This window comes from Pinus tabuliformis, chromosome 9 (genome assembly GCF_031772625.1).
Source record: "Pinus tabuliformis cultivar Carrire ecotype Pingquan chromosome 9, CPIR1, whole genome shotgun sequence".
Taxonomy (NCBI): domain Eukaryota; kingdom Viridiplantae; phylum Streptophyta; class Pinopsida; order Pinales; family Pinaceae; genus Pinus; species Pinus tabuliformis.
In genome coordinates this window covers 1,343,389,791-1,343,402,297 of record NC_142307.1, presented here as the reverse complement: position 1 = coordinate 1,343,402,297, position 12,507 = coordinate 1,343,389,791, and the positions used below count along the sequence as shown (strand labels likewise).

The window sequence follows — 12,507 nt, the reverse complement described above, 5'->3', positions numbered from 1 at the left end:
CACACAGTAAAGTATTTGTTTTAATATGTGGCAGCAATGCTGTCAAGTTGTGACAACCAAAAGCAAAGGTATAGTAATTGCCTAACTATTACCTGCTCTGCTTTTCCCTGACAAATTGTGTAAGACTGATTACAATGACATAGATGTTGCTTGCTGGATGTGAACTGATAGCTGATAAGCTTTTTCCTGGTCCTGTGCAGGTGAGGACTGCTGGACATGTGACCCCAGTGAGAGAATTCCTCCTAAATTGATAACTCAGAGGTATTATACAATAAAGACAAAGGAATAAAAACATCTAATCATAGTCAATAACAAATCCATCCATCTCATCCCACTGAAGACAACCACATTATTAGAAAGAAAGCAGCAGCAGCCGCAGACACCAGAGGTATTATACCTTTAAGAAACACCATGCAGATTTCTCTACAGTATTCAAGGTTTTTAGTAGAAAATCAGTGAAACAAGGTCAACATGATATCAAGTTCGAAATCATCAGTGGTTTGTTAGATAGCAACTGCTGCTGACATTTATATTATTGACTAAATTTAGGTTCACACTGTTGCTAAATTGGATTTGAAAACTTTTTCTACTAAAATTAAGTAGCATTATTCCCAAATCAATATCTTAATGTTTTGTTGCACTCTGGAAATCCACAACCCATAAAATAATTTTTCTTAAAGCATTTGGGTTGCAATTCCCCAGTCAGTATCTTAATGTTCTTTTGCACGCTAGAATCCGTAGCCCATAACTTTTTCCCCGCAGCGTTTGCAATGTAAATCCCGAATCAATATCTTAATGTTCCTTCTGCACCCTGGATTCCAGAGCCAATGGATTCTTACAATTTTTCAAACGATTCCTGACAAATATTCTGAATTGCAGTCCACTCATTTTTCTTTTGACCACATTCTTCTCCTTTTTGCTAGTGCTCATGCTGTTAATTGAACTCAGTACCATTGAACTCAGTACCTTCTGGGCCACATTAACAACAATCAGGCTGATATTGAGAAACTATATTGTGACACCTTATTAGGGAATAGATATCAGATTTATTGGGAGAGGTAGCTATTAAAATTAAAGTGGTGTGGCAGCTTGCTTATTGGATGGACAAGGGGATGCTTATCATGAAGTTTGCTTTTTGGGATAGTTTTAGTTTCCTTAAAAGTGATTTTCATTTTCAATTCCTTTCCTAACATTTGAACATGACATTAAAGCGACTTTCATTTTCAGTTCCTTTCATGACATTTGAACATAACACCTTGCGAGAACTAAACCTATGCAAGCCAACTGATCTAATAAGGCCTCTCCACAGCCTTTAGTTAAAAAAAAAAAATTATCTATAAAACACATTCCTTAAGTTAAAAAAAATATAAACCTATCTATAAAAACACATTATTTCTTAAAATAAATTGACTCTAAATCATGGAAACCTTGACATTGTAGAAATGCTGTGGTAACTTTGTTCTGTACTTTTACAGGTCAGGGTGTAGAAAGTAAGTTGGTGAAAAATGAACTTTATAATCTATTTGTTTATTGACAAGGTAACTTGAAGCAAGTCCCGGCACTGGGTCCGGGCAGTTTAATACCAACCATAAAGAATTTAGGGGCTCTGTTTGTGTGGAGTGACGCATTAATCATTAGGACAATGAATATCGTGTGACTCTCTTTTACTGTTAAGAGCCTAAGAAGTGGAATAATTCCAGTGACAAGTGGAACAAATGAGTAGGGCATCTCTATGCGTATGAGAGTGTGTACACACATTCTCTTTTTATAGAAAAAAAATGCCATGTTATGAGGAAAAGCAAAGGTTACCAATAAAATTGAATACCAGCTACAGTCTACTTAATAATTTATTAATCCAAATAGCCTATTACCAAAGATCCATCCAGTGGAATTGACTTCTACCGGGAATCCCCAAGAAAGAACCTAATACCCATTACAGTTAGAGCCTAAGCTCAAGATCCGCTCCTAGTTAACTTGCTTGGAGGACTGATAGAAGCTAGAAAATATAAGGAATAATAAGAATCTTCAATATGTCACACTTTTTATTTATGGCAACATAAAATAATACTCGTCAAGGCTGCAAGGCTCTGGAAATTCAAGTACTCCGCACATATCTATGCACAAATGTTTCTCATTCCTAATTTTAGTTTTTCAGCCGTAGAACCCATTCAGAGGGGTTGGTACTTAAAGGTGGGGTCCTTATCACAGAGCCTGCACTACCAAACGTGGTCAGCCCATGTGTGTATAGGTTGGATTCTTCTATATGGACTCCCTGGGGTGTTTTCCTTTTTCATTCAATTCTCACATGCTGCCTTCATCCCAGTTTGTCTGTTCACTGAAAGGAATGAGTGTGGTCACTGCAACCATTTGGCTTCATTCTCTGAAACAGCCCCGCCAAGCAAATCGGACAGTGAACACTCTTGACTGCCATTAAGACTTGTCAAGGCCAGGGCCAGTACTCGTGCTTTCAACTACTAATGAGCACGTACTTCTTAGCCTTACTATATTGAAGAATCTTATGGTGTCCTAACTGCTTATCTGTAGTTGCAACCTATCTCCTGGAATAAGCAAACCCAAAAAAATCCAAATCTTTTCTTGGATTACCTTCTCCGGATGCCAACGTAGCGAAAAATCAGGGTATAGGTCGGTGTCAATATGGTCTTCTAAGCTCTAGCCATGTAGTGCAAAAAACCATTTAAGTTTCAAGGCACAAATCCTGAGATTCAGCTGAAATTTTTCTTGCGTCTCCATCATGATCTGCCTCATGTGTACATATACACAGAGTTAAGAACTTTTTGGGGATTACCCACTCCGAATCCAGCCCTGGGAAACCGTATCCAATACATTTCTGAATGCCGCTGTTTTCTCCCTCATCCATGGCTAACCGGTCTCCTCCCATCAATAAGGATGTCAGTAGAATGGAAATTCAAGCTGCAATTGCTAAGGCTGCGGAGCTCCGAGCACTTCATGCGGCATTGGTGCAAGGCAGCAGCCCTGGAAAGCTCAAGCCGCAGACTTGTCCTTCTCCATCAGGTTCCAAGCATTCTGCTCAGGATTATCCCGTTTTCACGCCTGTAAGTGTTTTTTTTTTCTACCCTTGATTGCAATGACCATTATGAATTTTGTAGTTTACTGTCAGATTTGCAGTCTTGCCATACGAGCGCAGCTGCCACGTGGGTTGTGTTGGGATACGAATCCTGCATAGCCTTATCTTAGCATCCTACTTTCAGTTGTTTTATGAGTAATTCTACCTGCAAATTGTTTTGATGATCTTAGTAAGCACAATAACGATACATAAAGTGATAGCCTTATGGTATACTGTTGTTTTGGAGCTCCAGTTCTGTGGGATTTTCAGCATGCTGTCCCTTCTACTGTTTTCTGGTTATTTTGGTACTGATCAACATATATTTTTCCAATTATGACCTAGTGAGAGGTCGACGTATACATTAGTTTTGAAGGTTGGTTTTGCCTGCCTTACCTGAGGATAGAGTTGGGATATACAACCCTTTTTTGCAAACGGATAAAAAACATAACACGAGATCAATTACAAGTAAATTGTTGCTTAGTAATTAGAGTTTGAGAAGTAGGCTAAAATTGGTGGGTATTCTTTCTTGCTTGGTTTACAGCAAGCATCTGAAGAGATGATTTCTTCTGGAATTGATGATAGGTTTTCATTGTCCTCATGTTGAATGCCATGGTTAAATATGTATCGCTGGTCCATAATGTTAAATGTAGTCTAGAATAGGAGATTTTTTTTTTTCCTTTCACGCAAAATATCATTGTCCAAGATGCATGCTTGATCTTTCCAAAATTTGACAGTAGGTACAAATCTCACTGGCCCTGAACTGGCTTGAATTCTTGACAGACTTATGATGAGGAAACCATGCCTGCATATCAGCAAGTTCTGTTAGATCCAAAACGAAGGTCTTTGAATTGGGATGATGGGCAAGAAAACGAGGTTGAAAGCATTGGAACAGAAAGGGAAAGTCCTCTTTCTGCTATCAGAAGATCCTCTGGGTTGTTTAGCAGAGCGTTTGCCTCGTCCACAATAGACCATTCTCTTAGCGCAAACTCATCAGCTCACCATGTCAATGTTCTGCGGACTCCCCAAGCAAACGGTACTCTTCATCTACTAAAGCCTAATGAAATTCTTGCCATGGACAGCAAGAAAAACGGAAATGGAGCGGGTGGCTGTGTGTCCTGTAACAGATGTAAGCCTGCGAGTGTTGGTAGAGAAAGTACAACTGTGGTTCCTTTAACAGAATCCCATGATGTAGCTGAGGTGGCTCATAAGGATAAGGCTAGTAATGGTCTGTTCAAGTCGTGGTTATTTTCTCTATCAAAGAAGAAGGTCAATAAAACTCAGATGTCACCAAACAAGGCTGAACCTGCCTGCTTCTACCAAAGCATGGAGGAATGGGTAGTGGCCTTAGACACTTTGAAGCAAAAGCTAGTACTGGCTAATGAGAGCAGGGATATTGCAGTGGCTGAGGTTGCCGAGTTGAAATCATCCATGTTAGAACTTGAGAAGAAATTGAGGGAATTAGAGTTTTACTGCCAAGATCTAAAGCATGCATTGAATCAGTCAGTTCAAGATGGGGATATAGGAGGTTCTGATAAAGCTAGCGCAAGGAATCATGAAAAGGAAGTCACATGCAGAGAGTCCTACAAAGTTGGAAAGAAAAATCCTTTGCCTGTCAGCTCCGAAGTGATGGTAGAAGGTTTCCTGCAGATTGTATCAGAAGCAAGGGTTTCTGTAAAACAGTTCTGCAGGACACTGGTCAATCAGATACAAGAGCTGGATGAGAAAGCAATGGAGAATCTTAGTCTACTTTTGCAGCCATATAATGTGAATGTTACTTCTAAGGTTACTAGAGGTGTCATGTATCATGTAGAATCTCTCATAAATCTGGCCATCTATCAAGATTTTGAGAATTGCAGCTTTCAAAAGAATGGTGCTCAGACCATTCTGGATATACACGAGAGCTGTCGGGAAAATTTTTCATCCTTTGCATCATTAAGAAACTTGAGCTGGAGCGAAGTCCTCAGTAAGGGAACCAGATATTACAGTGAAAGTTTTAGCAGGTTCTGCGATCAAAAGATGAGTTTGATTGTTTCTATGTTAAACTGGACAAGAGCTTGGCCAGAGCCATTGTTACAAGCATTTTTTATTGCAGCAAAATGTATATGGCTTGTACATTTGTTAGCTTTTTCCTTCAACCCTCCTTTAACTATAATCAGAGTTGAGAAAGCCAGCAATTTTGACCCTGTTTATATGGAGGATATCCTCACAGATAGGCATAAGAGACAGGTTCCTTCGAAAGTTCGAATTATGGTGATGCCTGGTTTTTATGTTCATGATGACATACTGAGATGCAAAGTATTATGCTGGTACAAAAGTGGGGCCTGAAAGCTGTTTGCCTGCTCATTCCTTCATCATAACAGAATTTCTTGCATCAATTCTTTATTTATTCAAACATCTAATGTTTATCCTGCCTATGAGTGCTCACAAAACTAAATGTTAATCTGGTGGGTTGACTTTATGCAAAAAGTTTTCAACTCCAGTGAGAGAAAAGCATAGGTACTATTTCAGGTGTGGATGCATGATGACTATGTTTGTAATATGCCCACTGTGTTCTTTCTTTTTCATCCTTTGAAGTAGATTCCCCCATTGGACTTCAGAGCTTTGAAGTCAGCCCTGTTGTATAGGTTATTTGATATAACATCAGTCCACAAGTATCCAGTTCCTTTTATGTCGTCTGCAAAACCACTTCATTTGTTTTTCTTCTCCTCTAAATTCCAGCTTTCAAACTGATTGCTTTTATACTGTTGATAGAGACTCAGGATAGCTTACTCTGAGCAATGGAAACAAATGTTATATTTTCTTTGATGCAAAGTACATGTCAATTAGAATATTTTTGAATCAAACGTTGTCAGATATTAGTGTTAGCATTATCTCTGTTAAAACCAATCCTTTTATGTTACAACGCTCTAAAGGAAGCATCCAGGAGTGTCTTATAATTGTAAATTTGTAGAAACAATTTCAATTTTGAGTGTTATTAGCAGTTTCTTTCACTGCTAGCACCAATTCTTGAATGGTAAAATAAAGTATAGCTAACATTCAAGGAGTGGTTCATAATCGTTATGGTATTGAGGTGCAGAACAGATGGAGTAAAAGATAAGGGTTACTAGTTGCAAGAAGTAGAAGAAACATTGTTTATAGAGATCTCCTCCTAAATCTTTGCAAAAAACAATTGCATGCGAAAGAAACACTTTGTTTTTACATTTCAAAGAAAACAATTTCAGAGTAAAAGCAGCATAATGGAATGCCTAAATCTTCATAATTCATTATGCCTAACTGAAATAGCGATGATTTGAGATATAGCGTTGCACTCTGTAGGGCAAGAGAATCTCTTGTATGGTTGATTATAATATGTATATGCTGAAGTGACTGTCATGCTGGGAACCTAAACCTGATTGGGTTATATTTTGGATATATTATAGATGAGTAGGATTGCTTATATGTTATGGATTGATGACATTTGTAGCTAGTCAAAGATAACAAGTACAAAGGATTGAAATAGAACCTTGATGCATCTCTTTCCCATCTGCTATTTTTTGTTTTGTATGTGTTCCATCCTTTCATAAGGAAGCTGTGTGAACCCTCTTTGTGCCATGTTTTAGTGGTTGGGTGGTATGAAATTACAGTAGGTTATGGTTAAATCATTGGGTAGTTGTTACCTAGCTCATCTCAAGCGAGAGATATCTGGCTATGTAGTCCATTTAGAGGCTTTGGCCTGTTTTTTGTTTTCAAAGCTGTTATAAGGGTTCAGGTTCATAAGAGGAATAGGAGTCTTCTTATAGTATGTAGAAAGGGAAAATAATTGTTGCATTATCATATAAGTAGCATGGGTTAAGTATTCAACTCAAACTTGTTTTAGCTGTTGTGGGGATTAGATCTACAAGGAGAGGTTCAATTTGTTAATTCTTTAAACAATACAGTGACCACCTTTTGAAGAGAATCTACCTTCTATTTTAGCCTTATTTATAAATCTTAAAGATCACAAGATAATATGTTGTTACAAATAAATGGTGGAAAATCACTCTATCCATGTTTACTCAAATACTTTAACCATGAATGCATTATATGAAAAACCATTCAAGCATTTTCAATTTCTTAATCTACTTGCTCAAAATTAGATTACTAATGTTCGTCTAAGCACCTAGGACATCTTAACAACTTTGGGTTTGATCAAAGGACCCAATGGAAGAGAATCCTAAGATATCAATGTGATATACCTAAAATATATTGCTATTTATTTATGTTGCATAAAGTGGTCATATAAATCAATATTTTACATTTATTATATTGTAATTAATAGAGTTATACTTTTCTTTTAAAGCTCGTGACTTATCAAGACCTTATGGTGCATTTATACAAGTCCATGGAATTATGCATTCATGGAAATAAGCCACTTAGTCAATTTTAATTTTGTTGTGCTATAAGAATTTTAGCAAGAAAAAAGAAGAGGGAGAAAGGAAAAGCTATGCAATAACCCTAGACTTGTGGACCATTCTTTATTTCCATAATAAGGAATGATCTAAAATCAAAAGATTCCATAGTTGTTATAAATAAATTGAATGGGCACATATTTGGTAAGAAGAGGTAATTAAAAATCGAAGTTTCCCTGTGTTTCAGAGTGCATTTGAAGATTATATTAGAAAATGATTCCATAGTTGACCCAAGTAAATTGACAAATACATGGTAAGAAACATAATTAAAAAAGAAAAGTTTCGAAGTACTTATAAAGTCCACGTTAGTAGCTTAATACAATATATAAATTGGGATAAGTTTTATAAGTTTTATAGAAACTCATGTAAAAGTGAATAACATGAAAATACTAGTAACTTGAAAACTTGTAAATGAAAATGAATATTGTGAATGTAAAGCCTTTTTTTATCCCCAAAATGTAAATGTATATATGTTTAAGGGCCATTGTGAGTAGCATCATGGATACTTTGTCAATATTTTGAGTAGCATCATGGATACTTTGTCAATATTTTAAGTTGAAGTACACAAATTATAAGTGATGTAAATTTATTTTGTGTATTAATGAAAAATTGTCAAAGAGTAGATTGAAGGGTAGAGCAGTTACATTGATCATAATACCATGAGTGGGAATTGCTAAAGGGGCTATAGGATTACCTTCCACTGCATTGATAATCCTCATTAGGGCGATGTAGCCAAATTTTAATTTTAATTTCATTCCCTCTCTTCCAAATTCCTAAGAGCTAGTTACTGAGGAGGCCCACTAATTGAGCAAGTAACCTCCTACAACTATGGAGGGATTGAGATGTGACTGGAATAACAAATATGTCAATCAAAGGAATGAGAAACTACCCACCTTGATTTTCAGTGTTGACACGTGAATTTCCAAGGGGAGGTTCTAAAAGTTATGACCAAATTGGACAGTCGGAAGAGAGACCACATGAGTGGTATTGAGAGAGAAATGCATGAGTTTAGAGGAAAAAGTTTGAGAGCTAAATCATTGTTTGAGTGTTTTCAAGTGAGTTGAACTCAAATCGATTATTAAAAATTGTGCAAAGAGGCACCATCCATGAGATGGAACATTTGCTGAGTGATTAGGGTTTGTAAAACCCAAACTTGAATGTTGGAATCAAACAAAGAAGCCTATACTTGACTTGGGCAAAGAAGGTTGCTATTTGGGTGCTAGTTGGGCAAAGTAGGGAAGCATTGAGAAGGTACGACGCTGACGCACTGTATTGGTAGTGAAGGGACTCCCTTGTATACTTCACGCAAGGAAATAAAGGAGGTATCTATGAAATTCAGGAGCCTTTGGACTTAGTGGATAGAGGGGTCTCTACTACTTGTTTGCTTATGAAGGGGAGTGGCCTTCATTTCCATAGTTTTCTTAAGAGAATTAAGTTTCCTTGATGGTATCATGGCCTAGCTAGGGGGTGGTGAAATGTAGAAAGATAAAGGCATAATTGGACCTATAGTTGGGTGGAAAAGAGTGTAGGACCAAAGATCACACTGAGAGGGGGGGAGGGGGAAAATTAGTGTGGCAACAATTTTACCATTTCACAACATTTTATCATTGAACAATATGTAGCAATGTATCATAATTATTTACAACATATTAATTAATATAACAACGCATCAAGAAGAAATCATCACATCAACAATATATCAAAATGCCATCATATCAATAGAAGAGGAAGCAAGTTTTTACGTGGAAACCCATACAAGAGAAAACCATAAATTATTCTTCTTCAATTCATTACATAGATTTGTAGGCACCGACTTGCTAGAGGCACCCACCCCCAAGATATGCAAGTTGCTACTTGCGGTAGGATACAACTTAATTGAGGCACCAACTTCAAAGATAAGCAAGCTTTGAGTTTCTCTAGGCTTCAACCTAATTAAGGCACCAACCTTAGTGGAGGCACTCACCTCCTTCTTCAAATTCTTGTGGAAGTATTCTAAAATTTTTTCAAATTGGATCCACCTGCTCTTCAATCAATATAAATCTTTAAATTGAACAAATTGTTGATGTCATAATGTTGTCAACAACCTATCATACCCTATTCATACTATGTTCCAACTTGTTTATTAATCTAGGCACATAAAACCCTTCTCGGAACTTGTTCTTACTATATACTCAACATCAACCACAACTTGCTCGTAATCTCCCAAAACACATAAATATGGATTCTTAATATTAAAAATACATCATCAAGACTCTTCATGCCTCTAGGACTGTTCACCACTGAACCTTGATCATCATGCTTCTTCCAAAATCTAATTTGGACTTAAAATGAGCCCAAAAACCTCCAAAAACCATTTGAAACTATATAAAATCCATACAAAAATTAATCCTTCTACATAATACATTATTCCAGGTGCATTCTACAAAACAACATTTTATGGGCACTAAAAAAGTTTAACTGTTTGACAAAATGAATAATTTAGACGCGCCAATAATCCTTCTACAAAAAAAGGATTGGCCAAATCTAACCAGACTTGAACCCACGACCTACACTGACCAACCCATATCACATAACCAACTAACCTGATCACAGAGTCATGACCTATGGATGAGGTGTTGTTACATGTTCAAAAATCGGAGCTCGAACTGAAAATTGTTTCAACCCTTAGCGGCACTGCCATCGAATGACATATCCATATACACTGAGCAATCACCCGAAGATTCAAACCTTTCAACAAATACACAACAAAACAATCGTGCCACCACTTCGACCTTGCCGCAAACCACATATATGTTTTTCATTAAGTTTTTGATTGATGGCTTGAATGGAGTCTCACCACTGTATATATACGTGGATGTGGTCCTAGTGTTTTTAGGGCCGACCTCAGGGCTGACCGTGATTCCTTCATTCCAAAAATGTTGACGACGTATGACCTGTGGCTTATCCCTCTAACGATAAAACCGTGACCATGTGACCTCATTAAATTTTGTGCTTAGTCTCTTTTGACCATATGACCCTGCCATGTGACCCTTACTTAAGGGTCCATGGTCATCTGCATGATAACGACGGCATGATGCCATCATGCCACATGATTGATCATGAGGGGTGCCACATGTCACTCATTTTTGAACATTTGGCCATCCACAAATTGCCATTCAGACCTTCCATTTGGCAGTGTCTGGAGGTGCCATGTCATCCTATTGGTGTCACCTCATTCAACTAGAACATGTCATGTCATCCTTGCTGCTTTGTCATGGCTAACTGTGTAGAGTAACACATCAGTGCCAAGTCACCCAACCAAATTTTTCCATGTGTTATCTTTACTACTACGTCATGGGCGACTATGTGGGGGGGCCACATCATCTAACCAAATTTTGCCATGTCTCATCCTCATTGATTATGTAAGTGGCCCTATCATTGCCAAACATTCAATCAAATGTTGCCACATGTCATCCTTGCTCACTATGTAGGGAGCCACATTTTTTTTTAAACATCCAATCAAATACAACCACATGTCATCACGAGATTGGCCATAATGGCGGGGTCACTCTAGATTAACTAGTGCACATGTTGGCATACATCCACCATTCAATCTAAGTTGCATGTTGTTTAACATATTGATGTTGGGGTTTTTTTTCCTTATAGTTTTGATCCTTTACAAGTGCTAATTTTCAAATGGCCATAGCTTCTCATCGAGGAGGATTTTTTCAAAGTGGGATATAACATTGGAAAGGTCTCTATGATGACTACCCAACCATGTTGTTTATAGGATCATTAGAGAATTATAACCCCGTGAAAAAATCAATAAACTTCATACCACTTTGGACTTCACATAATGAGGGCATGTGATATATCTAGTTGTCATGTTGCTTCCTTGGACTCATGAATGACATTGCTACTATCTTGGGCATACCCTTTGACATCAGTGACACTTGTTGTCATCAATAATAACACTATATGCAAAAAATAGGTCATATTTTTTTAGTTGGAAGCATTTAATTATCTAGATAAGTGTCTCCACTTACATGATGATATTTATCATATGTAATTTTATTGATGGCTCCTGGGTTGAATGTATGATGTTTGTTTGTGATTAATTCTTTGGATAATGACTTGTAATAGTATAGTTGAATACATAATTTTGATGGTAAATGATTCTAATGATACTAATGAGAAATTAGACATCCCGTAAGCATGACACCTTTGATGGTAGGGCCTTATTAGAATCCTAGTTGTAGTACTCCATTGGCATGGTAAGGCTAATGGCCTTCATTCGTAGACTAGCATGAATTCTAGTGAGTGAATATACCCTTAATTTTCCTCTTATGGGTGGATGTAAATAGGGGCCTTAGGCAAGTTTTCATAGGAGTTGGTTGTCTTAGTGATAAGCATCATGGACGAATTCCTTGAATTTATAAAGAAGGCTAAGTGTAAGGCTAATTTAGAGACCTAAATTAGGACACAATATTCATATCAATCTAGGTGTTCGTGAACTTAGAAGCACACTACAATATGTAATGAGTTAGATTAGATTAGTTGTCACTTCTAGGTTGGATTAAAATTGAAATTCAAAACTAAATATTAAGTGAAGAAAGCATGAAACAAAACTCTATTCTAATCACACTGGCTTGAAATCTAAAACACACCTACTTGAATTATGAACACTTCAGATTGGGAAATCACTAAGACTTCTCACACAAGTTAGAGTTCTCTATGCAATCATGTTCAAAAATATCAAGTTCACACTCATTTTCTTGGAAATGACAATGTTCAAGGGGGTTTTAATCCAAGGGATTGATTAATTCACTTGGGCCTTTCTTGCCACTGAAAGAAAGTGGATAATCTAGTAGTCATTTAGTCAATCTAATAGATTTTGACCCAATACTAAATGAAAAGATGAGAATACACTACGACCTTTCCCATTTGTGACAGTGAAAATAGGTGGTCACTCATATTCTTCTACTCATCCTCTTAATTAGTATGTTTCCAAACCAT

General features: G+C 37.1%; 1 protein-coding gene across 1 annotated transcript; it reads left to right on the top strand.

Annotated features, from left to right (window-relative positions):
• The first annotated feature begins 2,009 nt into the window (after positions 1-2,009).
• On the top strand, positions 2,010-5,824 carry LOC149153486 (DNA double-strand break repair RAD50 ATPase). Its single transcript, XM_089439802.1, has 2 exons — positions 2,010-3,074; positions 3,866-5,824. Exons 1-2 carry the CDS (start codon positions 2,853-2,855, stop codon positions 5,408-5,410), a joined length of 1,767 nt encoding a protein of 588 aa, XP_089295928.1. The 5' UTR covers positions 2,010-2,852; the 3' UTR covers positions 5,411-5,824.
• The last annotated feature ends 6,683 nt before the right edge of the window (positions 5,825-12,507 follow it).

What these genes read in the sequence shown, in the direction of transcription:
- LOC149153486 (XM_089439802.1), top strand. Translation starts at nt 2,853, where the DNA reads ATGCCGCTGTTTTCTCCCTCATCCATGGCTAACCGGTCTCCTCCCATC. An exon ending in ATTATCCCGTTTTCACGCCT is followed by an intron (nt 3,075 to 3,865) that starts GTAAGTGTTTTT and finishes AATTCTTGACAG; the next exon opens with ACTTATGATGAGGAAACCAT.